Source organism: Apodemus sylvaticus, chromosome 2, assembly GCF_947179515.1.
Source record: "Apodemus sylvaticus chromosome 2, mApoSyl1.1, whole genome shotgun sequence".
NCBI lineage: Eukaryota > Metazoa > Chordata > Mammalia > Rodentia > Muridae > Apodemus > Apodemus sylvaticus.
In genome coordinates, this window is record NC_067473.1 from 114111976 (window position 1) to 114136127 (window position 24152).

The window sequence follows — 24152 nt, forward strand, 5'->3', positions numbered from 1 at the left end:
CCAACTCCTTGGATTAAGGATGTATACCACATGCATCTGGCTGTTTTTTAAAGGCTAACAATCGGCAGGACAAAATTCTCCCATGTGTATTTGCGGAATGAAACATAGGAAATATTTTATACTCAAGGGATATAGTTTGCTCTTGGAATACTTCCTTAGCCATGAATAAAATCTTCTATTTAACCCCCAGCACCAAAATACAATTTAGTAATAGGACAATATTAAGATATTTAGGATAGCCTGGTGGTCCACACCTACAGTATTAGCACTGGAGAGGCTGAAATAAGAGGATCAGAGGTTCAAGTCTAGTCTGGACCACAGCAAGCCTGACACAAAAAAAGAAAGTGTTTTTTAATAACCTCACCAGGGTTAAGGATATTATTAACCTTAGTGATAGAATGCTTGCCTAGCTGTGTGAGGTTCTGAGTTTGATCCTAAGAACTGCCAATTTTTTTTTCTTTATAGTATTAAGTAGCCTAAAATGTTTATTCATTTTAAAGAAAAAAAAATTTAGGGAGAAGAACTCAGCAAATCTTCCACTTAAATTTTAAGTAATAAAATGTAGGGAGGTTTTTACATTAAAAAAGAAAAGAAACATCTGTCCTTGAACTCCCTCCTAAGTGTGGCTTCTAAGCTTGACACCCTGAAGAAAGTAGTGTCTACTGTCCTCGTCCCGATTCCCAGGAAACGGGAACTTCAGGGTCCAGCAGTGGGTTAAGTGATAAGACAGAGGCCAGGTAGTATGCAGTGAGCTTTATTGTTTGCGTGGATAGATTCCTGCTCTGTTCCTAGTACCACCCATAGCTTCAGTTTAGAAGGAAAAACCTTACCTTCCAGATTGTACCTTGTCTAGTGACAGCCTCAGGGAAGCAGCATGGGCTTTAGTAGGTACTCACACCCACTGTTCAGCCATCTCAGGACTGACCATCTCTGGGGCAGCAAGTCTCATGGCAATTGTGACCCCAGTCAGTCAGGGTCCCTGCTTCACACATCAGCATCCTTTCTACTCTCCTGCTTAGCAAAGATGTCCTCCACTCTAGTTTTCTCCGAAAAACGGTTGGGATGAGCTTTTCCATCAGGTAGGTACTTCTAGTCAAATTTGTCACATCCCTGAGTTCCTATCCTTGGTATGCTGTAAACCAAGACCCTTACTGAAGAGGCCTGTCCCCTCTAGCAATAGAGGACAAACTCAGAAGGCCAGGCAGTCATGTGCTCATTGACACAGTCCCAATTAAGAGGTCTACTCTGGCTTCCATCTTTCCGGCTCCTTGAGGGTGCTAGTGCTAACTCAGGGCTGTTTACCTGCATGTTCATCTCTCCACAGTAAAAGCAAAACCTTGACATAATAGCCTGGAAAATACTTCGTAGTTCACCAAAACCATTTATTTTTAAGCCATGGTTAACCTTACAATCTTAATGAAGCAATCATAGGTCTTGTGACTTTGGAAATAGGGCTACCCAGTCTCAGCCTTTCACAGGCCTGGAATACAGCTGGTATAGTGCTTGCATAGCACATGTGAGGTCCTGGGTTCAATGAACAAGACCCAATCTTCTCCTTAGAATATCTTCTGGCTTGTTTCTATGATAACTACAAGTCAAGTCCACTGCAGATAGAAACTGGTCCCTGACCCTGAGCTACAGTACAAGGCTTTAGCTACCTCAGATTTCTAATGCAGTCCAAAATTCATGAAGAGGCATCCTCCCCTCCCCTCCCCCCCACCAAAGTAAATAGGGTCAAATAATCACAGAACTCGGTCTCTAATAAGTGAATACTGAGAACAGCCAGACTAGCAACTACTTAGAATGCTTTCTATTGCTGTATAAGAATTTACACAGCAACTTGAGTTTAAGAATTCCAAGGGAAAAAAAATCCAAAACTGGTCTAATTGGGGCTGAGTCTGTAGTCTAGGGTACAATTGTGCTTCCTTACAACATCGGATGGTAAAAGAGTTGGGTCACAGGAATAAGTCATTCCATACATTATTAAGAACCAGTTCATTGGCTGCATCCCAAGCCTACCAGTCAGAACCCTGCCTCTGAGATGGACTCAACATACCAGCCTTTGGATTCCAGGTATACCCAACAGCATAAACCCCTGAAACCAGGCTAGAGAATGACATTCGAATAAAATGAGCCAGCACAGCAGGTGGAAGGCAGGCCTCTTGGACCATTCCTAGCAGCTTAGCTTCGGAAGAGCAAAACTTAAGGATGGAACAAAGCCTCCTCAGGCTTGCATAAGCTTCCCAGACAGGTATTCAGAGGAAGGTGCACTATGCAGACAGAGCTTCTCAAGGATCTTCCTGCGATCCTGATACATTCTGACCTTATGGAGACTACAAGAGAAAGAATCTTTAATGTCTTACCCTTACCCTCCCTTTCCTTATTAGAGATGACAAGACAAGCTAAAGACTTAAGCAGGAATAAAGTCATTCCAGAAGGAGTTCCTAGTTTCATTCTCTCTTGATGGAAAGGCTTTGGGAATTGATGTGTGTGTGTGTGTGGCCATACAAATTCCCTGAGCTACTCTCTATGATGTGACCTGAGTGGGAGGCCACTTTCACAAGATGCTATCCTATGAGACTCAAACAGGAAAAAAAAGGGACATCTGTCTTTAACTGCTGGGGCTGTGTTCAAATCAAGGGAGGGTTGAGAACAGCTTGAGGGTAGGACTAACCTGGCACAAGTAAGACTCTGGGTTCTATCCATGGCACCAAGAAAATGGAAACTCAGCAAACCAGTTCATATGAAAAAGGGAAACTCAATTTTCCAGACCTCAATCTTTTCCTTCCAGTCTCTGCCCATATCTACATACTGATCTGATGGACTACTGGACACCGCATGATCTTTCCAGACCTGTCATACAGCACGGTGATAGCCACACAGAAGCCACAGCACGTTCAATCCTCCCAAGTCCCGTGTCCTTGGAGACTGATCAGGACAGGGCACTTGTTCTTTTACCCTCAGACACTATCACCTTCACCTCCACTCACAGCAGCAACTCCTGGTGTGATTCAGTACCACAGAGGATCAACAAAAACACTTGTGAGTTACAGGTAGAATTAAGAGGGCCTAGACAGGACCATGAGGAAACTAAAAAAGCTGTCTGTGGGAGTACAGACCTAGTAACAGCTTCACATACACAGAAAGCCTGATTGTTGTGCACTTGGGCAGGGCCCCTCAGCAGTTTAGTTTCTGGGAATCACTCTGTAAGGCATGAGAAACACCCAAACTGAACTAAGCAGCTTGCTAGTGTCTAGAAACATGTATTTCCTTGGAAAAAACACAGAAAATCTGAAGGAATTAAGACATCATAAGAATCAGATATTGAAGGGACTTAGGAAAACAAAACTGTCCAAAAGATGAAGATGTAACTAACACAACAGGCCCGTCTCAGACTTTGACTAATAGTGTCTTTTAGAGCTGAGGAGAAAAGAAGCCAGAAGTGGCCCCCACGAAGATCATGAAGGCAAAGCAACCCTGATAGTGACAATAGCTACATACTGATGACAGGACGGCAGTCACTAAATGGCAGTCACCACCAAGCCCTGCTTTTCTGATATACAACTCACATCCATCCAAAGTTACATTCATCCAAGAACTTTCAAATCTGTTTTCTCTTGAATTCAGGACAGGAGACAAGAGCTTTATGGGCAACTGGTATTCCAGTTCATCATGAAATCAGGGGATGGGAAACTGAGTGTTATATCTGGTTTGTATCTCATGCTTTTCCCTCTTACCACCCAGCTGCAAACTCCTTAAGGTCTCCAGGAACCCTGTTCCTGGTAGGTACACAGCAGGGGAAATTATTTCTTAAATACTGTTTTCCTTGGTCAGCTTATTTTGCTAAAATGCAGACAACATTCCTTACAAGGGAAAAACAACTGCAGTTCCTTAACTCCAAAGAGCTCATCAAAAATAAAATAAATTGGAAACTGCTCTGAGCAAGTCAGCACAACAGAAGAGCCATGCTCAGGCTTGGAGAGTTGTACCTCGCACGTTAGTTACTCAGAGTCACAATATCCAGTTAAACCACCTTCCCAACCCAACCCGCCCTGGCTGCACACCCTTGCCACCCCCCTTCAGCTCCGCCTTTTTGTGCATTGCTGGCCCCAGGTACGGGGACAAGACAAGTCCTTCTGGAAGCTTCCAACAGCTCAGTACTTCACTCCTGGAATAAACTCCTTGGCATCTGGATTCAGGTTACTTTTGCTCTGAAATAAGAACCAAAAGAAAACATGCCAGGCGTGGTAGTACACGCCTTTAATCACAGTATTCAGGAGGCAGAGGCAGGTGGATCTGTGTGATCTCCCTCCCCATACTAATGGTTATCTTTCTGTTTTCATGTAATACTGGACTTTAAAACTTATTTCCAAGCTAGGGATGTAGCTCACGGTAGAGTACATGCCTAGCATATACAAGACTCAGATTCTAGCCCTGCAGAGAGATGAAAGCACAAGCAGAGAGGAAGGAGGAGGAGGACAGGGACAAAAAAAATCATTTATTTTTGAAGTTCTGAGGACTGAACCCAGTTTCTGAAAGAAGGAAGAGCATTAATACGCCAGACTATAACTAAATTATTCTCAGAGGCTGTTCCTTCATGTGTCCCACTCCATTACAGGATATTTCCCTGAATATATAAATGGTATTCGTTCCAAATAGCACTTTAAGCCACTGAATGTGGTTAAAAAACAATATTCCTCAAAGCCAGCTTGTATACACTAGAACCTCTATTTTCCTCATCTTTCTGTACACTTTCTGGTGCACTTGTGAACAGCCTAAGTCTTGGCTCACTGCAGGGCACAGCCACTCACAAGCTATATAGGAACATAACTCTTTAAACAGTGCTCAAAGTGCCACATCAAAACAGAAGGCAAGGAACTCACTTTCCTGACTTTACTGACCCATCAGCAGTGTGTTCCTTCTAATAGGAACAGTTTTCCTAACATGGAGAATACATAGATACAGACAGTGAAAGAGAAAAACAGTATCAAGTAGTGAAGCCCAACTTAGGCTTCTAGCCATTATCCCAGGATAGAGCATCAGGTAAATGAAGGCTGATAACTACAGTTTTGCAGAGCTTGGGGCTCAGTTAAGAGGTTTGAAGGTATGGCAACTCATAGGCTCCAGAGATTTGATGTAGACTATAGAGCCACACAGAGCATCTATGATTCTAAACACCATATTCTTTTCAGGATGTTACATGTGGAACTACTGAAGGCTCTTACCAAAATGTCTTCAGATTCATGACTGTCACCAACTGATAGTCCATTTAACTGTTGCTGTAAGTGTCCCACAGCCTGAGGCAGGTCTCGTGCTGGGATGAACCAGTCCTGGTCCTCTTCATCCAGCATCTCCTGGAAGCAGCGGTCCAAGAAGTCTTGCTCCTGCAGCTCTTCTTCCACCTGCCAACAAAAGTGAAAGCTCAGAGGTCCTGTCCCAGAGGATGATTCCTCCGGAGTCCTCATCCCTTCCCTTCAAATAGGCAGGACAGCTAATGATGCTTCTAATGACTATTGTGGTTTAAATGAGAAATATTCCCAATTGGCTCATGTTTCTGAATACTTGGTCCCTAGTTGGTGATACTGTTAAGGGACATCACAGAACCTTTGTGGGGTGGAGCCTTGATAGAGAAAGTATGTCACTGGAGGCAGGCTTTTTTTTTTTTTTTTTGAGACAGGGTTTCTCTGTGTAGCCCTGGCTGTCCTGGAGCTCACTCTGTAGACCAGGCTGTTCTAGAACTCAGAAATCCGCCTGCCTCTGCCTCCTAGAGTGCTGGGATTACAGGCGTGTGCCACCACTGCCCGGCAGAGGCAGGCTTTGAGATTTACAGCCCTAACCAATTTCTTGTTCTATTTCCAATTTGTAGATAACATTGGCCAGCTTCTTGCTCCTGTTGTTAATGCTTGTTTGTTGCCATGCCTTCTCAGACACACTAGAATTGTAAGCTAAAATAAATGCTTTTCTCTCCCCAGATGCTTTTGGTCATGGAATCACAGAAACCATAAAGAAAATATAATCTTAGTTATTCAAAATGGCAGAAACATCAAGCCTTCACAGATCTTTACGGGACACCTTTTATTATTACTTTAGATTTTGATTCTTGCTTTTATTTTTTTTTTTTTATTCTCCATTTTTATGGTGGTATGGAAGAATCTTTTTATAGCTAGCATTCTTTCCTTAACCTTGCTACAAACATTCTTTCTAGCCAGATGTTGTGGCACCTGTTATTATTCCAGCACTCAGGAAGCAGAGACAGGTGGGCTTCTGTAAGTTCAAGGTCAGTATAGTCTATGTTCTAGACCAGCCAGGGCCACATAGTAAAACCCTGATTCAAAAAACAAAACAAAATTCTTAAATTCTCCACTTTACAGGGAACATGCAAAAGACAAAGTATATAATTGGTCTGCAACTAGTATTCTGAAAACTTAAATCAAAAACATTAGCACCTGATCCACTTTTCTAAACTCCAAGGCAGAAAAATACTTTCAGAATTTTAGATACAAAAGATACTTTCTGATGCATCACCAGAAATGTCACAATATAGTAGTCTCTAAAAACAAGAACACTGAATATTTAAACTACTCTGTACTTCTTAAACATTGTCACAAACTGAAGCAAAGAGATCTAGGATTTTCCAGTCCTTTGCAGACAGTGTTTACTCGGTAGATTTCAGTGACTTCATGGGCTACTCAACACTTGCCAAATATCTTTCCTACCTCCTGCTGGGTAATAGGTTCACAGCTCATTACCTCCACAAGATAGATCAAACAACAACAATAATCGTTCAATTGTGAGTCACAGGTTCAGAAAAAGTCAGTAATAGCAAGTTTTTAATTCTTTCTGTTATTTTGGTTTTAGACAGAGTTTTATATATCACAAGCTGGCCTTGAACTTCTGACCCTCCAAAGTGCTGGGATCACAGGCATATTCTATTACCCAGATTAAGGAGAGTAAATTAAAATATATAAAATATTTGTAAATCTCATAAATTATATAGTTATGAAGCTCTTAAATAATTATAACAAAATATTTCTAAGTCATAGCTTTGTGTTTGAAATGTCTGGTCTTTATTTTCTCTATCCAGTCTCTATTTTTCTCTGTGACAGGGCTGGACTAAATAACTCACTATGCATACAGCTCAGGCTGGCTATGAACTCACATTGACCTCCTGTCTTAACCTACCAAGTCTCAGGACCACAGGTAAAAGCTGCCAGCTTTCTGCTCACCATTCTCTTACATATTCCCTTGCTCAAATATTTTACCATAACTGTTTCGTTTAGGACCTTGCCATGTAAATCTTTATATTATAGCAGTATTCCACTTTCTTTGCATAAGAGTTGGGAAATTAGCACTAAGAACATAAAAAGAAAAAGAAAAAAAAAGACTTTGAGTCTCAACTCTGAGGCATGAATGAGTATTATACCTGCTCTGAGTTTAGTTACTAGATACCCTTGGGGAAATGATAGAAGCTTAAAAAAAAATTCCTCCAGTTAGAGAACACAAATGTAAAAGACCCCTAACACACAACTGAGCAGCTTCTTCCTCCTACATTCTGTCATGCTTTCCAGTGACAACACAACACCTCCAAGTTGCAGAGAATTGGTATTTGTCTCCTGCTTAGCAAAATCGAGTCCCTTTTCTCTTTAATATTAAAATTATCAGAGTATGAATATAAATCATGTACAAATTTAATGTTTCTTACAAGACTTCTTCCCTTTCCTGAGTTATCCTTCCTCTAAAATATTTTTTTTATATTTTATTTTTAATTGAGGGGGAGTGAGTACACATTAATGCAGGTAACTAAGAAGGCCAGAAAAAAAGCATTAGATACACTGGAGCTGGAGTTACAGATAGCTGTGGACTGCCATGTAGGTGCTGGAAACCAAACTCCTTGTCCCTAAAAGAACAGCAAGCACTCTTAACTGTAGAGTTATTTCTTCAGCTCCTTGAGTCATACTTCCTGAGATCACATTTGTTGTCTGTGTCAGGGTCTCATGTATCTGTGGATGGGCTCAAACTCAATAGGAAGCTGACCTCCAACTGTTCTTGTTGACCCTGCCTCTGTAGAACATATCATATACTACTACTTGCTGAGATCTCAAACAAATGGTATTTCCTTATTTAGGACTTAGTTGTTTTCTCCTCAAGATGACATTCCAATCTGGTTCTACTATCCTCATACTTGCTCAACCTTTTTATTTTGAGACAAATCCTTGAACACCCGATCCCCTTGCTTCTACCTTGCAATTGTTGGGATTATAGGCATGCACCACAACTACTATCTTTTAGAGAACATTTCCCCCCACAAAAGATCAGTAATGGGGCTGGGGAAATGGTTCAGCAGGGGAAGTGCTTATGGCACAAACACAAGGCTTTGAGTTTGGATCCTCAGCGCTCACATTTTATATTTGAAGCTAGGTGTGGTGATGTGTACTTGCAATCTCAGTGTCCAGAGGCAGAGACAGAAGAGGTCTAGGAACTCCCTGGCTAGCCAGTCTAAACAATCACCATCTTAAGATTCACTGAGAGACCCTGTTTCAAAAAATAAAGTGGAGACTGACAGAGTAAGACAGAATATTAGCATATGGCCTCCACATGCATATATGCATGTGGATGTATACCTTCTGCTCCAACTAATGGCAGCACTATGATTAGGGATTATAGCTTTAAAAGTTTTTATGATGTTTGTTTATTGTTGGAGGGAGGTGCACATGTGTCACAGCACAGGAGTTTGTTCTCTTTTCATTGTGTGGGTCCTGGGAATTAAACTCAGGTTTGTAAGGCAGGGTAGCAATTGCCTTTGTAAACTGAGTCATCTCACGGGCCCCGTGAAATTTGAGTTGAATCTTAGGGTAAAGAAACTCTGGCTTGCCTGGAAACCTCAATAAAGTATCTTCTCATCTTATCAATTTTAATATGACTTTCCAGAATGAGACACATAAGAGCAGCAGGAGTATGTCAGTAAAGTGTTGTAGTAGACAATGAGCAGGCAAGAGGGCAGGAAAGACCTCCACACAGGCAGTAGAGACAGTGAAGGACCACCATCCTTCCTGTGAGTGAGGATCCTCCACTCCTGTGGAGTGCCTTCCACAGTCAGCTGCATCCCTTCGACTTCTACTATGTGCATCCTTTCTAGTGGATAGCAGACACTCCAGCTAGAAAAACTGTTTTCCTGAGTAGGTTTTCAAATATCACATATTTTATCATGAATTGTGCATTATGAATTATTTTACTCAAACTTGATTTCATAAAGAAGCATTTTCCCAGGGAAAACATTTTTTAACCATATAATCTACCAAGTATTTACCATGAGCAAAATTTATACGTTTACACTGACTATATTAATGTAATCAATGGTTGGGTAGAAGTATAGGAAAGACAGAGACCCACAGATGGCAGAGGGTAGAGGGAGGGAGAGACTAGAGTTAATTGAGGGTTTAGGAAGATTTAGAAGGTCAAGCCCTTGACTCAGAACCCAGAGCTATAGACTCTAACTTGAGTTATAAGCCTCTGGCTGCTAAGGCCTGGAACCCGAGTCTCTTGACCGTGTCAGGACTTTATTAACACTAAAAGAGCCATCGTGTACCTATAAGTATAGCAAAAGACTCCAGTAGGTCACTGGGACAGTGATTGTCTTCTACCTTCGCCTACCTGTCTGTTGAAATCCTCTTCATTTTCCATCCACATGTATTCTGCAAATGGGTTTTCCTTTTCCTCATGTCCATTTAACCCTTGGTCTTCTTTGCATTTTACACTGGGTGATGTACTCGATACACTGGATCCATTCATTATGGAGATTCTAAATAGATAAAAAAAAAAAAAGGCAAAAAATAAAGAGCCAAGAAAATATGATTCTAAAACACCCAGATCCTTTCAGAAGCTTTTCAAGTTGTAGGGTGATGACTTTAATGAAAATGTTGTGTGTTGATCTGGTGCTGCTATATAGTCAAATGCTAAATACTGGTTCCCCAAGATCTGGTTGGCCCCAATGACCAGATGTTCCTCATGGCTACCAAGAGATGCTATGCAAACCTTGCTCCCTAACTTAAAACTATAAGTTAAAATAAAGTGGCTACAGCCAATTACTGTGAAGAACAGAAAGGGCAGAGATTCAGTTTTGTGCCTGAGGGTGGAAGGTAGGGATCACGAAAAGGAGAGAGGAGAGTAAAGGAGGAAGATGATAGAACAGGAAGTCTCTGTTAGAGTGATGGACCAGGAGCACATGCCCAAGTAAAATGCCTCCCAGGATGGTCTGCTGGAGCAGAAGTAACTCAGGTGAGACTCAAACAGCAAGTACTTTGGGAACATTACTGGAGAATTAAGTCTAGTGTTAGAAAAAATAGATTAGAGCCAATTCCCCCAGTAATTATGCCAAAGCTAAATAAATAAATTCTAGTCTAAGCCTCATTCATTTCGAAGCTAACAAGGAGAGAATTAAATTACTTTACATGAACACAAACTAACACTATTAGTTTGTAACTGATATGACATCATCACATCTATATTAGTTACCAACTATACAGATGTATAGTTCTCTTAAAATTGAGAGGAGTGGGACATGGTGGCCTTACGCCTGCCATCTCAGCACTCAGAGGTCAAAATAGGAAGACTGCCTCAAGTTTGAGGTTAGCCAGGGCTACCGAGAAACCTGTCTCAAACAAAAAAACAAAAACAAAAGGGAATAAGAAAGGCTGTCTAAGCTTACTCTTTCTAAACAAAAGCCAAATGATGTGAAAGAAGTATCTTATGCCACATTCCTAAAAGTCCTAGAACCTACTGCAGATCAGCTTTCTTACCATTTAGATAGGAAGAGGAAGTACATTCTTTCTAAAAATGGATTTTTATTTTTGCATGTGTATCTGTATGAGTGTATGCCATGTGTGAGCGTGCTCAAAGACCAAAAGAGGGCAACAAATCACTTGGAGCTGGGTTATATGTAATTGTGAACTGCCTTAATGTCTGTATTGGGAGCTAAACCCAACTAGGTCCTCTCCAAGAGCAGCAAGTGCTCCTAACAGCTGAGCCATCATTTCAGCCCCCCTACAAATGCACTGTTAACGGACAGTATAAGTACCTGCTCTTTATTTTGAGTATAAAATTTTGTTTCTCTTTAAAATGTATTTAAAAAATAACAGAATTCATGAGAGGTGATGTGGGAGAGACTATCAAAAAAGAAAAAAGAAAAAGAAAAAAACATCACTGTATTGCTAGGCAAAAACAAAAAAGTTCACCAGCTGCACAACCACCTAAAGTTAGGAACAATGAGCAACACATGCACAAAGCCTTCCTAGCCCTAAGCTCCTGATCTGTGCAGCTACATACATATATTTCCCAGTTTCCTTCTTGGTACTAAGATGTACCAATGTGAAAACCTGTCTTGAGAACTGAGTCCAGGGTCTCTATGTGTCTCAGTCTGGAAGAGTCTCTGCCCATCTTTCTGATCATCCTACTGATTTCTTTAGACTATCTGCCTGAAACACAGCCATTACACTATTATATTCATTTGAAGTTCTTAGTTTGTTGCCACCCTGGTGAGATGGCTCAGAGGGTAAAAGTACTTACTGCTAAGCCTGATGACTGAATTCTATTCATGGATCACACATGGTGGAAGGAATAATTTTATAAAGTTTACTCACTGAGCCATCTCACCAGCTCTTATCTATCCTTATTTAAAGGCAAACATAGATGAATTTATAGTGCAGTGGTTCATCTCCAGCACGGCAAACTTAACACGTGAACCAAGGTTCATATGTCTAAAACTTTTCTTTGACTTCTATATTAGTTACTCTATATACTAGTAGGACCAAATACTTAAAAAAGGCAACTTAAGGAAGGGTTTGTTTTGCCGCAGGCTTTCAAAGCACAGTCAATCATGGGGAAGGCATGGTGACAAGTATTTGAGAAGCTATTACACTGCACTGCAGTCAGGAAGCAGATAGTAATGAATTCCTCCTTCTTCAGTCCTGAATCCTAACCCATGGGACAGTGCTGTGCACTTCTAATCTAGAAATTCCCTCACTGACATGTTCAGAGATTGATCTCCTAGATGAATCTACCTAGATCTCACCACTTTGGCAGCCAATATAAACCATCACAGCAATTTTAAATTCAGTTTGGTATTTTTTATATCATTTATGTCTTTTTTCTATAGTTATTACTCCTCCCTCCTCCACTAAGCTGCTGTGCCTCAGAAGCACACCATTAATGATATTCATTGTTCCAGTTCATATGCATACATTTTCTCTTCCAATCAGATTCTCTATTTTTGAGAAACAAGGCTGTGGGGACTGGTGAGATGGCTCAGCAGTTAAGAGCATTTGTTGCTCTTTCAGAAGACCTAGGTTCAGTTCCCAGCACCCACATAATGGCTTATAACCATCTGTTAATTCTCAAGTTCTAAGGGATCTGACAGCCTCTTCTGGCCTTTGTGGGCACCAATCACAACTGTGGTGCAGACGTGGATGTAGGTGAAACACCCATGTGCATAAAAATAAATATTTAAAAAAAGAAACAAAGTCAAAGTCTACACATGCTGCCATTCATGTGTCAATCTCCACTCTATCCCACTGGCTGCTGGGACTCAAGTTTCCTTTAACAAATTATTTTTCTCTTGTTGCCATCTAGGCCACAAACCTGAAAGTTATCTATGCTTTGAGAACACTTATGGTAGCAAAGGCTCTTACTCTTAGAACTTGGGAAGTGGAGGTAGGAGGATCAGCAGTTCAAGGTCATCTTCAGATACCTAGCAAGCTGGAATTCATCCAGGAAAAATCTGTCACAAACAAATGTGCTGGGAACTTATCTCGGTGCATACCAGGTCTTGGGTACAAACCTCTAGTACTGCAAAAATAGTAGAAAAACAGCTCAAGAGTTCTAAGAGAATTTCATATTAGGGCAACTATGGTACCTCATGTCTGCAATACCAGCACTCCAGAGGCTGAGGCAGGAAAGAGGCTTATCGTGAGCTCCAGGTCAGATTGTGCTTTAATGAGACCTTGCCCATCCCCCATGATTTCATTTTAAACAGATGTGTAAGTAGGGTATCAAGTAGGCAATACATTTGTTTAACATACTGTAGACAAGAGTCAGAAGAAATCACAGTTTATTCCCAATTACACAGGGTACCTTCATGCCCCCAGGAGGGGGAATCCCACTCAGTTCTGGTGACCCTTCCATATACAGTATGAGGTAAGAAGCCTGTTTTGAATGCCAGTGCACCTGTAAAATAAGGTGGCATTGCTCTACACAGAAACCCCACAGGGACTAGACTTTGCTGTGCAGCAGGTTGTGCTGGGGTGTCATTCTTAAGGCCTTACTTGTTAGTTGTTTACAATAGGTAGTTACTCCTGTCCAATTTGGAAACCATCCAGAGAAACAGTTCAGTTTTCTGAAACTCTACCTTTGTCCAAAATGAATAAAGAAATCCTGTTCATATAATTGTAAGGATAAAAAAGAAGAGAGCAAACGTGTAAGTCTCTGGTGTAGAGTAAGACAGAACACAGTAAACTGCAGGACACTCTTGTTCATGAGAGTGGGAATGGAAACCAAGCATGACATGGGTATGTTGGCTTTTGACTTTAAGACAGGCCCATCTTAGGTCTCATCCATGGTTTCTGACTCACAGAACCACAGCCTTTTGGTTCATTTTGGCTTCATAATAACAAGGGTAGAAGGCAGTCCTTTATCCTTTTCTTCTCTAGTGCTGGGGATAGAAACCAGGGCCTTGCACATGCAGGAAAGCACTTTGCCACTGAGCTGCATCCCAGCCCTGGACAGGCTCTTGTAATGCTAAGGTGCTTCAGACTTCAGGAATCTTCCTCTGCCCCTTTCTCCTCCCAGAAGGCCATTCAAACTAAAATTTCTTTTCCCCTAGAGAAGCAATTGAAAACAAAGATATATTCTGAGCTTCCCCTATCTTTCTGCCTTGAGCTGGCCTGAAACAAATTCTCTGATCTTGTGGATTGATCATAAAACTCCTTTTCAACAAAGGCCTGCCCCATAGCTGGGAGAACAGATTGTTGTGCTGAGTCCAAGAAGAATCTGAACAGACAGGCCCTGCTGGGGTTTCCTATGCAGTCTTCTATCATTAGACCACACCCTTTCTGTCTGGTCACACTATTACAGGGTCCATCATCCTGTTTCAATCATGCTTTTATAATGAAGGCTTCCTTCATAAAGAACTCAAAAGAAGTGGGTTTGGAGCATTTATACCCAGCTGAACACAAAGAAGCTTGTAGGAAAGTGAACTCATTCATGAGCTGGGAGGGGGTGACCCAAGCTCCACAGGAATGGGGATTTCTGGTGACAGGATATTTCCAAATCTCTGTCTGGCAATCTGTTCCTTTGTTGTTGTCTTCTTTATTTTTGTAATAAGTGTCTCACTATGTATCCCTGGTTGGACTGAAACTGGCTATGTGGACCAGGCTGACCTTTACCTCACTGTGATCCTTTGCCTCTCCAGGCATCTAGCACCAAACCCAGTGGTATTTGTTTCCAACAAAATATCCTTTAAACTAAACTTGTAAACATCATATCTCCCTGAGTTGTGAGCTGACCAGCAAGCTAAACCCAAAGATGGGGTGGATGGGAACCCCAAATGACAGCCAGATGATCATAAGTTTCAAAGGTCTACAAATTTCAACTGGTATCTAAACTGAGGAAGCTCTATGTTGGGACCGAGCTCTCAGTCTGTGGGACTTGATAGACAATGTCTAGACAGACAATGTCAGAATTAAACTGCCCAGCTGGTTTCTGCTACAAAAGATTGCTAAGGCACACACATTTTGAGATCATAGAAGTGATCTGTACTGTAAACACACAGCAGTAGAAGCTTTGTTTTTCTTTTAGTATCAGGTTACTGAACTGAATATAAATCTTGAGGAAAAACAATTCTTGCAATTCTCAGTGCTGACTAAGCTATATTTTACATTCAACCTGCAGCTTCCACTAAGTGGTTTTTCCAAACAGCAGCAATCTATATAGTTGCATAATATGACCACATAACTGTACAGGCTTTAAAAACAAAGTATTATCACATCTATATTCTGACTGACTAGACATAATCCATCCAATAATACTTTTTTTCAGAGCTGGAGACTGAACCCAGGGCCTTACATATGGTGGGTGTGTCCCTTACCACAGAGCTACCAGCTGCCCTCAAGTGAAATTTAAGAGGTTTCACACATCAAAAAGACCACCAGGGAGGGCCTGACTAAGGAGTCAAACTACCTTTCTGTGTTACAGGTTTAGTTTAAGAATCACACTGCTAAGTGAGTGTGCAATGATACTTTAATGTGTCCCTAACTTTGTTTAGTAGCTGGCTGGGAGTAGGAGATTCTGCTAAAGATTTCAGCTCCTTTGGAGGCATAGATGTTGAGATGCAGGTTAGATATGTGGTGATGTGGTCACTATCCTTAATATTACTGATCTCCATCCAGCGTTTCCCCAGAGTACCACCACCTAGCTGCGTCAACAGTGAGCGGCCTCTGGACATTCCTTTTTGTCAGTCTGCACTGTTTAGCAGGGTTCTTCCTCACTGCAAGACACATTCTTACAGAAGTCTAATGTAGTGGGGAGGAAGAAAAAAATATGCCCAGAGCTGCCAGAGATAAATAAAATGTTCAGTTTCATAAAGCAGACAAAGAATAAGAGTATCTATCGGCCATGCCACAACAGAGCTGCCCTCTGTGACATGGGAGTAAGCAGATTGTGTGGAAGCTTGGAAGAACATCTTCCTACAATCAAGCTTTGCCAAGCACAGCCTCTGCTGACTTCACGAGACTCTCAGGCAGAGGACAGGACTGGGTTACCCCTAGATTCCTCACCATAGAGTATATATCCACTGTTTTTAAGTAGCAATGTGGGAACACGTTAAGTGTGAAGTAGGAAGAGTGCTTCAAGATCAGACCCAACATGAGACAGATTTCAGGTCTAGCCTGGGTCTAGACTGCATTACAGAAATCCAGAACAAAATTATTCTTTCAATTTTGATGTCTTGACAAAATATTTGACAAACATCTTAGAAGAGGAAAGGTTTATTTTGGCTCATGATTTCAATCCATTGCCAGTTGGCTTCACTATTTTTAGGCCTGTGGCACAGTAAAAACATCACTGCAGAAGGGCGGAGTGGAAGAAAACTGTTCCATCTCATGGCATCAGGAAACAGAAGAGGCTGGAGAGCATGTGGATTAAAACAAACCCTTCAAAGGCATACTGCTAGCAGCTAACTTCCTCACAGTCCTTACAACAACAGATTAATTCCCCGATGAAATTAGTATCCCAGTGATCTAATCACCTCAATAGAGAACAATTCTTCAACACATGAGCCTTTTGGAAGACTCTTTACATTCAAACCACCAACAGGAAACATGCTAAAAATGGCAAATGTCATCATGGCTAAAGCTAGGAAAGCAGTAAATTCAGGGTATGTGACCCTGTCCACAGGATGATGCAGGAGCACGGAGTTTGCACAGACCTGAATGACCTGAATGACTTCTGCCCTCAAGTTTCTAAAGTTAAAGGGGTCTCAGTTTCTAGCCTTAATGTGCTTCAGGACTCTTAATGTTTAAAAATACATGCTTGGGCTGGAGAGACAGCTCAGTGGTTAAGAGCACTGACTGCTCTTCCAGAGGTCCTGAGTTCAAGTCCCAGCAACCACATGGTGGCTCACAACCCTCTATAAGGGGATCTGACACCCTCTTCTGGTGTATCTGAGGACAACTATAGTGTATTCATATAGTTACTCATATATATAAAATACATAATTCTTTTTTAAAAAAGAATTACATAGGTAAAAATGCATGCTTTGCCAGTTCAACATTCTGAACTTGAATAACTCACAGATCAATACATTCAGACCCAAACCTGGCTGTTCTCTGAACCAAATTTAGTTTATATACATACATACATACATACATACATACATACATACATTTATAATGTGGAACTATAGAATCAAATCCAGGGCATCTTGCTTGCCAGGCAAATGCTCTACTAACTGAGCACCATTCCTGGCCTTTTAGAAGCTATAATTTAGGGCTGGAGAGATGGCTCAGTGGTTAAGAGTGCTGACTGCTCTTCCAGAGGTCCTGAGTTCAATTCCCAGCACCCACATGGTGGTTCACAACTATCTGTAATGGGAACCAAAGTCCTCTTCTGGTGTGTCTGAAGACAGTGACAGTGTACTCACATACATAAAAATAAAATTTTTTTTTAAAAAAGCAATAATCTGCATTGTGCCCATGGTTACAATTTTTCCATAAAGAATATTTGGGATTTTTGAATGAATTATTATTAACAAAGTATACTGAAGAGTTAATAAAAGCAATTGTATTTTCTAACAAAGTCCTGAATTTAATACCTGACATCACATAAAACAAAACTAAGTGTGGTGGTATACACTGTAAATTCAGTATTCAGGAGAGAGACAGAGAATTAGGAGTTTAATATAATCTTTGGCTACATGGGAAATGTAGCCAGCCTGGGCTGCCTGTGAGCCCATGTCAAAGTGTATGTATGTGGATAAACTGACACATTCACAAGTCATTCTAGTTTCTAGTTTCATTACTCCATTCAGGCTGGTTAGCTAAATTTTAAGTTGGCATAGTGGTGCATACCTTGGGAATGAGGGCAGAAAAGGCAGATCTCTGCAAGTTCAAGACTAGCCTGTTCTACAAAGCAAATTCCAGGCTAGCCAGAGATACACGGTGACAGTGAGACCTTGTCTCTCTATCTCTCGCTAAATTTATTCCGAATATTCCCCTTTACATGACATCTTAGCAACTCAGGTTATTAACTTCATTCATTAAAATCTGAGTCTATTTAGGCTACTCACTGTCTTGGCAATATATACATCCCTTGCCCTGGTGGTACATACATTCTCTTAAGAGAGAAATGAATAAATAATTAAGAATAATTGTGAGTCAGGTGTGGTGGGGTGTGGTGGCATATGCCTTAATTCCAGTACTCAGGAAGAAAGAGGAAGATCATGAGTTCCAGGCCAGCCTGTAGCAAAACTGACTAAAAAAAAAAAAAAAAAAAAAAAAAAAAAAAAAAAAAAGAATTATTGTAGTTTGTGCCATAAAATAAATAAAAAAGACCATTTGAACACTCAAGGTGGGGGTAATATAATCTAGGAGTGGGCAATTTTACTCACATCTAGGAATGTAAGTTAGCAATGGGAAGAAGCAGGGAAAAACATGTTCAAAGATTCATCATGGAGAAGACTTTTGGGAACTCAAAAATTATAGCTGTGCACACAGGAGGATGAGAAGAAAGACAAGATAGAAAGGTAAACGTGGCCCAAACTTACAGGATCTGAGACCACAAGAAATATTTAAGAGATTTATCTTAAAAACAAAAGAAGCCGTTATAAGGAATTCTCAGAAACAAACTAAAATAGTTCAAATTCTGTTTTGCTGTGTAGAAACTGGATTAGAGCTGAGGGCACAGGTGAGTTCTATGTCTCTGAGGAGACTAACCTAGGGACTGCTGAGTTAAAACGGTGGCCGTGAAAGGAGAAGCAGCAGACTCAAACTGCTGGAGGAGGCTTTCTGTGCTGAACTGGGTTTGTGAAGTCAGGATGAGGGAACTGCCAAGGCCCCAGGTGGATGGCAATTCTTCACAGGCTACAGAACTTTGAGAAGAGCAAACCTTTCTTGGGTGTTGATGGGGATGGGGTGGGGGTGGGGCAGCTAAGAAATGTGATGTGCTCAAGTGTGGACATGATAAATCTGCAAGGCCCCCTAGGCACTCAAGTGCTGATGTTGAGAGGCTTGGCTACATGTAGCAAGAATAGAAAGAAATGTGGCTAAACACAGACAGGTGGAGTAGTCATCTATATAAATGGTAATTAGACACTATCGAGAGAGGAAAAGCAAAGTACATGGAAAGAGGACCCAACTCTGATGTGTGCCAGGACCTGAAGGAATCAAGCAGAGGAAGACAACATGAAAATGAAGCTGAGACCAGACAAACCCAATACACTCGGATAAGTGAGCACCTTCCCCTAATCCCTACCACCACCAAGATAAGTCTACACACTAGTCTTACTATTACTATTACTTATTATTTTTAAAAAGGGACTCTGTAGATGTAATTAAATAAAGGTCCCTGAGACAAAGAGACCATCTGGAGTCGCTAATGTATCCAAGTGAATACTAATAAGTATTCCTATACAAGAAACACAAGGAGTGGGTGAATGTAGACAGGATAAAGCAGGTAATGTAACCAGGGAGGCAGAGCCCAGAATGATATCCCCTTCAAAAAGGGTCCATACCCACAGAAGCTAAAAGAGGCAAGGACAGAGCCTTTCCTAGAGCCACTGAAGGATTGTAAGCCTCAGATATATTAGTTTAGAGATTACAAGCCTCTAGAACTGTGAGTCAAGTTGTTTAAGATTTATTCAATTTATGTATATGAGTAAACTGTAGTTGTCTTCAGACACACCAAAAGAGGGCATCGGATCCCATTATAGATGGTTGTGATCTGCCATGGGTTGCTAGGAATTGAACTCAAGACCTCTGGAAAAACAGTGTTCTTAACTGCTGAACCATCTCCAGTCCCTGTGAAATCAGTTTTAAGCCACCAGTTTATAGTGATTTTGTTATAGCAGGTGTATGATACTAATATACACCCAGCTAAATGTCTATGGATGTTGAAGACTGATGAAATGTTGAATAAGAAGTGGCTGAATACAATCACAAAAGAACACACACTGTATACACGCGCTGATAAATGGATATTAGCCCAAAAGCTTGGAATACCCAAGATACAACCACAGACCACATGAAGCTCAAGATGAAGGAAGACCAAAGTGTGGATACTTTGATCCTTATGAAAGTGAATCAAAACACCTATGGCTCACAGCCAACCAATAGAATGAGCATAGGGTCCCCAATGAAGCAGCTAAAGAGAGGACTCAGGGAGCTGAAGAAGTCTGCAGCCCTGCAGGAGGAACAATAACCTTTATGCTGGTAAGGTCCGTGCATGTTTAAGTGACCGTAGGAGGCTCTAGTTGAGAAAGAAATAAAGAAATAAAGGATAGTCTAGGTCTTGGGAAGGCAGGAGGATATGCTGTTGCTGCTGCTGCTGCTGCTGCTGCTGCTGCTGCTGCTGCTACTACTACTAACTGCTGCTACTACTACTAACTACTACTACTACTAACTACTACTACTAACTACTACTACTACTACTAACACTACAACTACTAACACTACAATTATTAACACTACAACTACAACTACTACAACTACAACAACAACTACTACTACTACAACTACTACTACAACTACAACAACTACAACAACTACAACAACTACAACAACTACAACAACTACAACAACTACAACAACTACAACTACTACTACTACTACTACTACTATATCTCCTTTTCCTTGTCTCACCATGGCTCTTACTGACCAGGCTGACCTCGCACTCAAAGAGATCCACCTGTCCATGCTAAGATTAAAGGTCTGTACCGCCATGCTTGGCTCAACTGTTATTTTTGAAAAACTAAGATATTCCCACGATCTAAAGTCCAAATGCCTGGGATTCATCCTGGTAACAGATGATGGCATGGTGGGCATGGACTCAGAAGAAAAGCCTAAAAAGGGAGATCATCTCCTACAGAACCATATGAGACACTCTGACCTGTGGCAGTACTGCTACCACACAGCTGCCAGACTACCTTATCAAATTCCAACTTCCTGGTTACCTTTTGGTTTCTCCTAATTATTCACAGGATCATTTCCATATACGTGCTTCCATGGATACACACTTTTTTTTTTTTTTTTTTTTTGAGACAGGTTCTTACTATGTAGCCCAAGCTGGCCCTGAGCTTGAAATTCATCTTCTTAGGCTCTGGAATCAGACACATACTATATAGGGTTGAATCTGTAGTACTAAAAGATAAACAAATTTGTGGCCTGGTCTGGTGGCTTACACAGCTATCTTAGCATTGTAGAAGCAGGTGGATCACTGAGTTTGAAGCTAGTCTGTGCTACAAAAAGAGACAATGTTTCAAATAAACACAATAACATTCAACTTTCTAAGCCTTTTTTGTAGAACTTGTTTTATGTGCCATATTTTACTTCATACTATGTGTATTTCTCTCTCCATATTTGACAGTCATTCTTTACTACATATTACAAACTCATCATTTGGTGGGGGCCCAGGCAAGATAAGAGCAGGAAGTATGGCTCATTTTCTGTAGAGTATCAGCAGGGTATGCGTGCAGAGATTGAAAATCCAACTCCCAGCTGAGCAGTGGTGGTGCACACCTTTAATCCCAGCACTTGGGAGGCAGATGCAGGCGGATTTCTGAGTTCGAGACCAGCCTGGTCACAGAGTGAGTTCCAGGACAGCCAGGGCTACACAGAGAAACCCTGTCTTGAAAAAAAAAATTCAAGTCCCAGATATCGTCTAATTAGAATGATCTTATCTTCCACATTTCCATTTTTATGAGATGGATAGACTTCAGCAGAAAACAAATATGGAATCATCTTATTAGGCTATTCTGACCACAAGACACAAATATTCCACTGATTATCCTCCACCTAGTACAAAAATAACAAAACACACTGTGATGTGTTTGTCAAAAACACAGGAAACTCACTGTCCTATAATTATAAATTGACAAATATAGGCCTGTGGTACTGGCCTGTAATCCCAGCTACTCAGGAAGCTGAAGCAGGGGGATTGAAAGGACTACCTGAACTATAGTGACATCAAGATCAGATGGAATAACTTTGTGAGTACTGTCTTTTAAAAATATTTTCAAGTATAAAGAGGCCTGGGAATATAGTTTAGTAGATCCTTGTCTATTATGTGAAAAGCCCTGGGGGCTCAATCTACAATACTAAAAGAATCTCTCTCTCTCTCTCTCTCCTCTCTCTCTCTCTCTCTCTCTCTCTCTCTCTCTCTCTCTCTCTCTCTCTCTCTCTCTCTCTCTCTCTCTCTCTCTCTCTCTCTCTCTCTCTCTCTCTCTAAAAACAAAAACTTACTGGTTAAGATATCTGTGGTGGTATATGAACGTAATCCTAGCACCAGAGAAGGATCGCCAATTTCAGGTTACTTTGATATATACAGCAATACCCTAACTGCTCTCTTAAAATCAAATCAAAGTAAAACCACATCCCCAAAGAATTACTAGTGGATGAGAAAGTCAAGAAATGGAGAAAAATCACTTAAGTGATTTCTAAGAGTAAAATATAACAAAAAACAAAGACAAATTATAGAGGCAGCTTTTAAATTAAAGACTCCCATATTAGAAAGACAGTATAAATGAAACACAACCTCTTTGCTGATGTTGCAGTGCACCCCACACTGACAGACTGAAACAGACACTCTGGGAAGGAAGAACAAGACCACAAGCTTAAGGCAGATTCCTGGAACAGAGCCAAGAACACACAACATCTAGAATTTAAAAAGCAATTGACAAGCATTGAGAAAGCACATTCTGGTTCAGTTTTCTCAGTAAGGAACATACCACTTGGATGCATTTCTTCAAGGCTTTACAATTCTGCTTTGTCAGGCCTAAGCCAACACTTTTCATTTTTGCTTGTTAATTTGCTACATATCATTCTTATAGAAGGACTACAGAGGACTACAGGCCATTCCCTTAATATGGTGGCAAAACTCTATGTGGAATAGAAATTCTAGAGTAAAATTTCTACAACAGCAGTTCCAAAATTGGCATTCTTCAAACACTAGTCTAAGGAAATCTTTGAAACAAACAAAAACCCATAGCTAAGTGCTGGGGAGATACTCAGTGGGTACACTACTTACTGTGTAAGCACAAAGAATCTGAATTCAATCCCTACCACCTATGTAAAAAAGCCAGATGCAGTGGAATGCACCTATAATCCCAAAGGCTGGGGCAGTAGAAATAAGAGAGGATCCCTGGGAAAGCTAGCAAGCCAGCCTTGAAAAATCAAGGAACTCCATGTTCAGTGAAAAATGCTGTTTTAAAAAATAAGGTGGAGAGCAATATAGATAGATATCTAATATTGACCTCTGGCCTCTGTGTGTGCACATATGTGCTTGTATAAGCCTATAAGTGGACACACAAAATCATGGGAATTCACAGCTAAGAAGTCTTGTTCAATTTACTAAATACTTAATTTTATTAATTTAGTCATTTCTTTTACTTTATCTATTAATTTATTATTGCTATGATATGAATGTAGCTCATCCAATTTTCAGATGCTGGACTTACCACATAAGAGCAGTTAAGAAAGAACATCTTTTGGAGGGGAAGAGGCTTGAGAGAGGGATTAAAAGCTTTCAAACAGTATCTGGCTCTCTCCTGTTTCTCCCTTATACCTGGAGACAAAATGCGACATCCTAAAAGCAGATCAGCCTCACCAGAAAAGTAACTGGTCACTGCTTCAATCCTAACATCCAGAGCTACAAGGAAATACAACTTCTGTTCTTTGTAAATGTCCAGTCAAAGGTATTTTATTATAACTGCACAATGAGACACCTATTTATTTATTCATTCATTTTTGTTTTTCATTCATTCGTTCACTTGTCTATTCATTTTTGTTTTGTTTTGTTTTTTTTTTTGGTTTTTGGGATTTGGGTTTTTCGAGACAGGGTTTCTCTGTATAGCCCTGGCTGTCCTGGAACTCACTCTGTAGACTAGGCTGGCCTCGAACTCAGAAATCCGCCTGCCTCTGCCTCCCAGAGTGCTGGGATTACAGGCATGCGCCACCACCGCCCGGCTTATCTATTCATTTTTATTTAAGGTTGGGTCTCACTGTATATAGCCCAGGCTGTCCTGGAACTCACTTTGTAGACCACGCTGGCTTGGCACTCAAATCCATCTGCCTCAGCCTCGAGAGTGTGGTTTATGATGTGCACCACCACAACTGGCTGTTTATTTTTAATTTAATGCCTATTAACTTTTATAGACTTTTATAAACAATGTCCCAAAGATATTCTGTGACATTATCCTACTGATTATGTACAAAAATCACAGTAGGCTCCATAATGCACTTAAAAGCACTTCTAAAGGCAATAGACTTACCAATATTTAATCATAAGATTGTATTCAGCCTTCAAATTTTCCCTAGTTGAAGGCAGTCAATCGTTTTTCCAGGAAAATATAAAATAGGGGTCAGTAGAGGGCCTCATGACTTCTTCAGCTTAGC

The 24152-nt window shown here is 40.8% G+C and overlaps 1 protein-coding gene across 2 annotated transcripts in view; it reads right to left on the minus strand.

Moving 5' to 3' along the window:
• Positions 1 to 1361: 1361 nt before the first annotated feature.
• Positions 1362 to 24152, minus strand: part of Paip2b (poly(A) binding protein interacting protein 2B) — a 30185-nt gene continuing 7394 nt past the window's right edge. For both annotated transcript variants that reach the window (XM_052174126.1, XM_052174127.1), the window contains exons 3-5: positions 9652 to 9799; positions 5226 to 5402; positions 1362 to 4211 (exon numbers count right to left, since the gene is read on the minus strand). In XM_052174126.1, the coding sequence (XP_052030086.1) occupies positions 4155 to 4211; positions 5226 to 5402; positions 9652 to 9799 (382 nt within the window). In that variant the 3' untranslated portion in view covers positions 1362 to 4154. The remainder of the gene's footprint in view (positions 4212 to 5225; positions 5403 to 9651; positions 9800 to 24152) is intronic.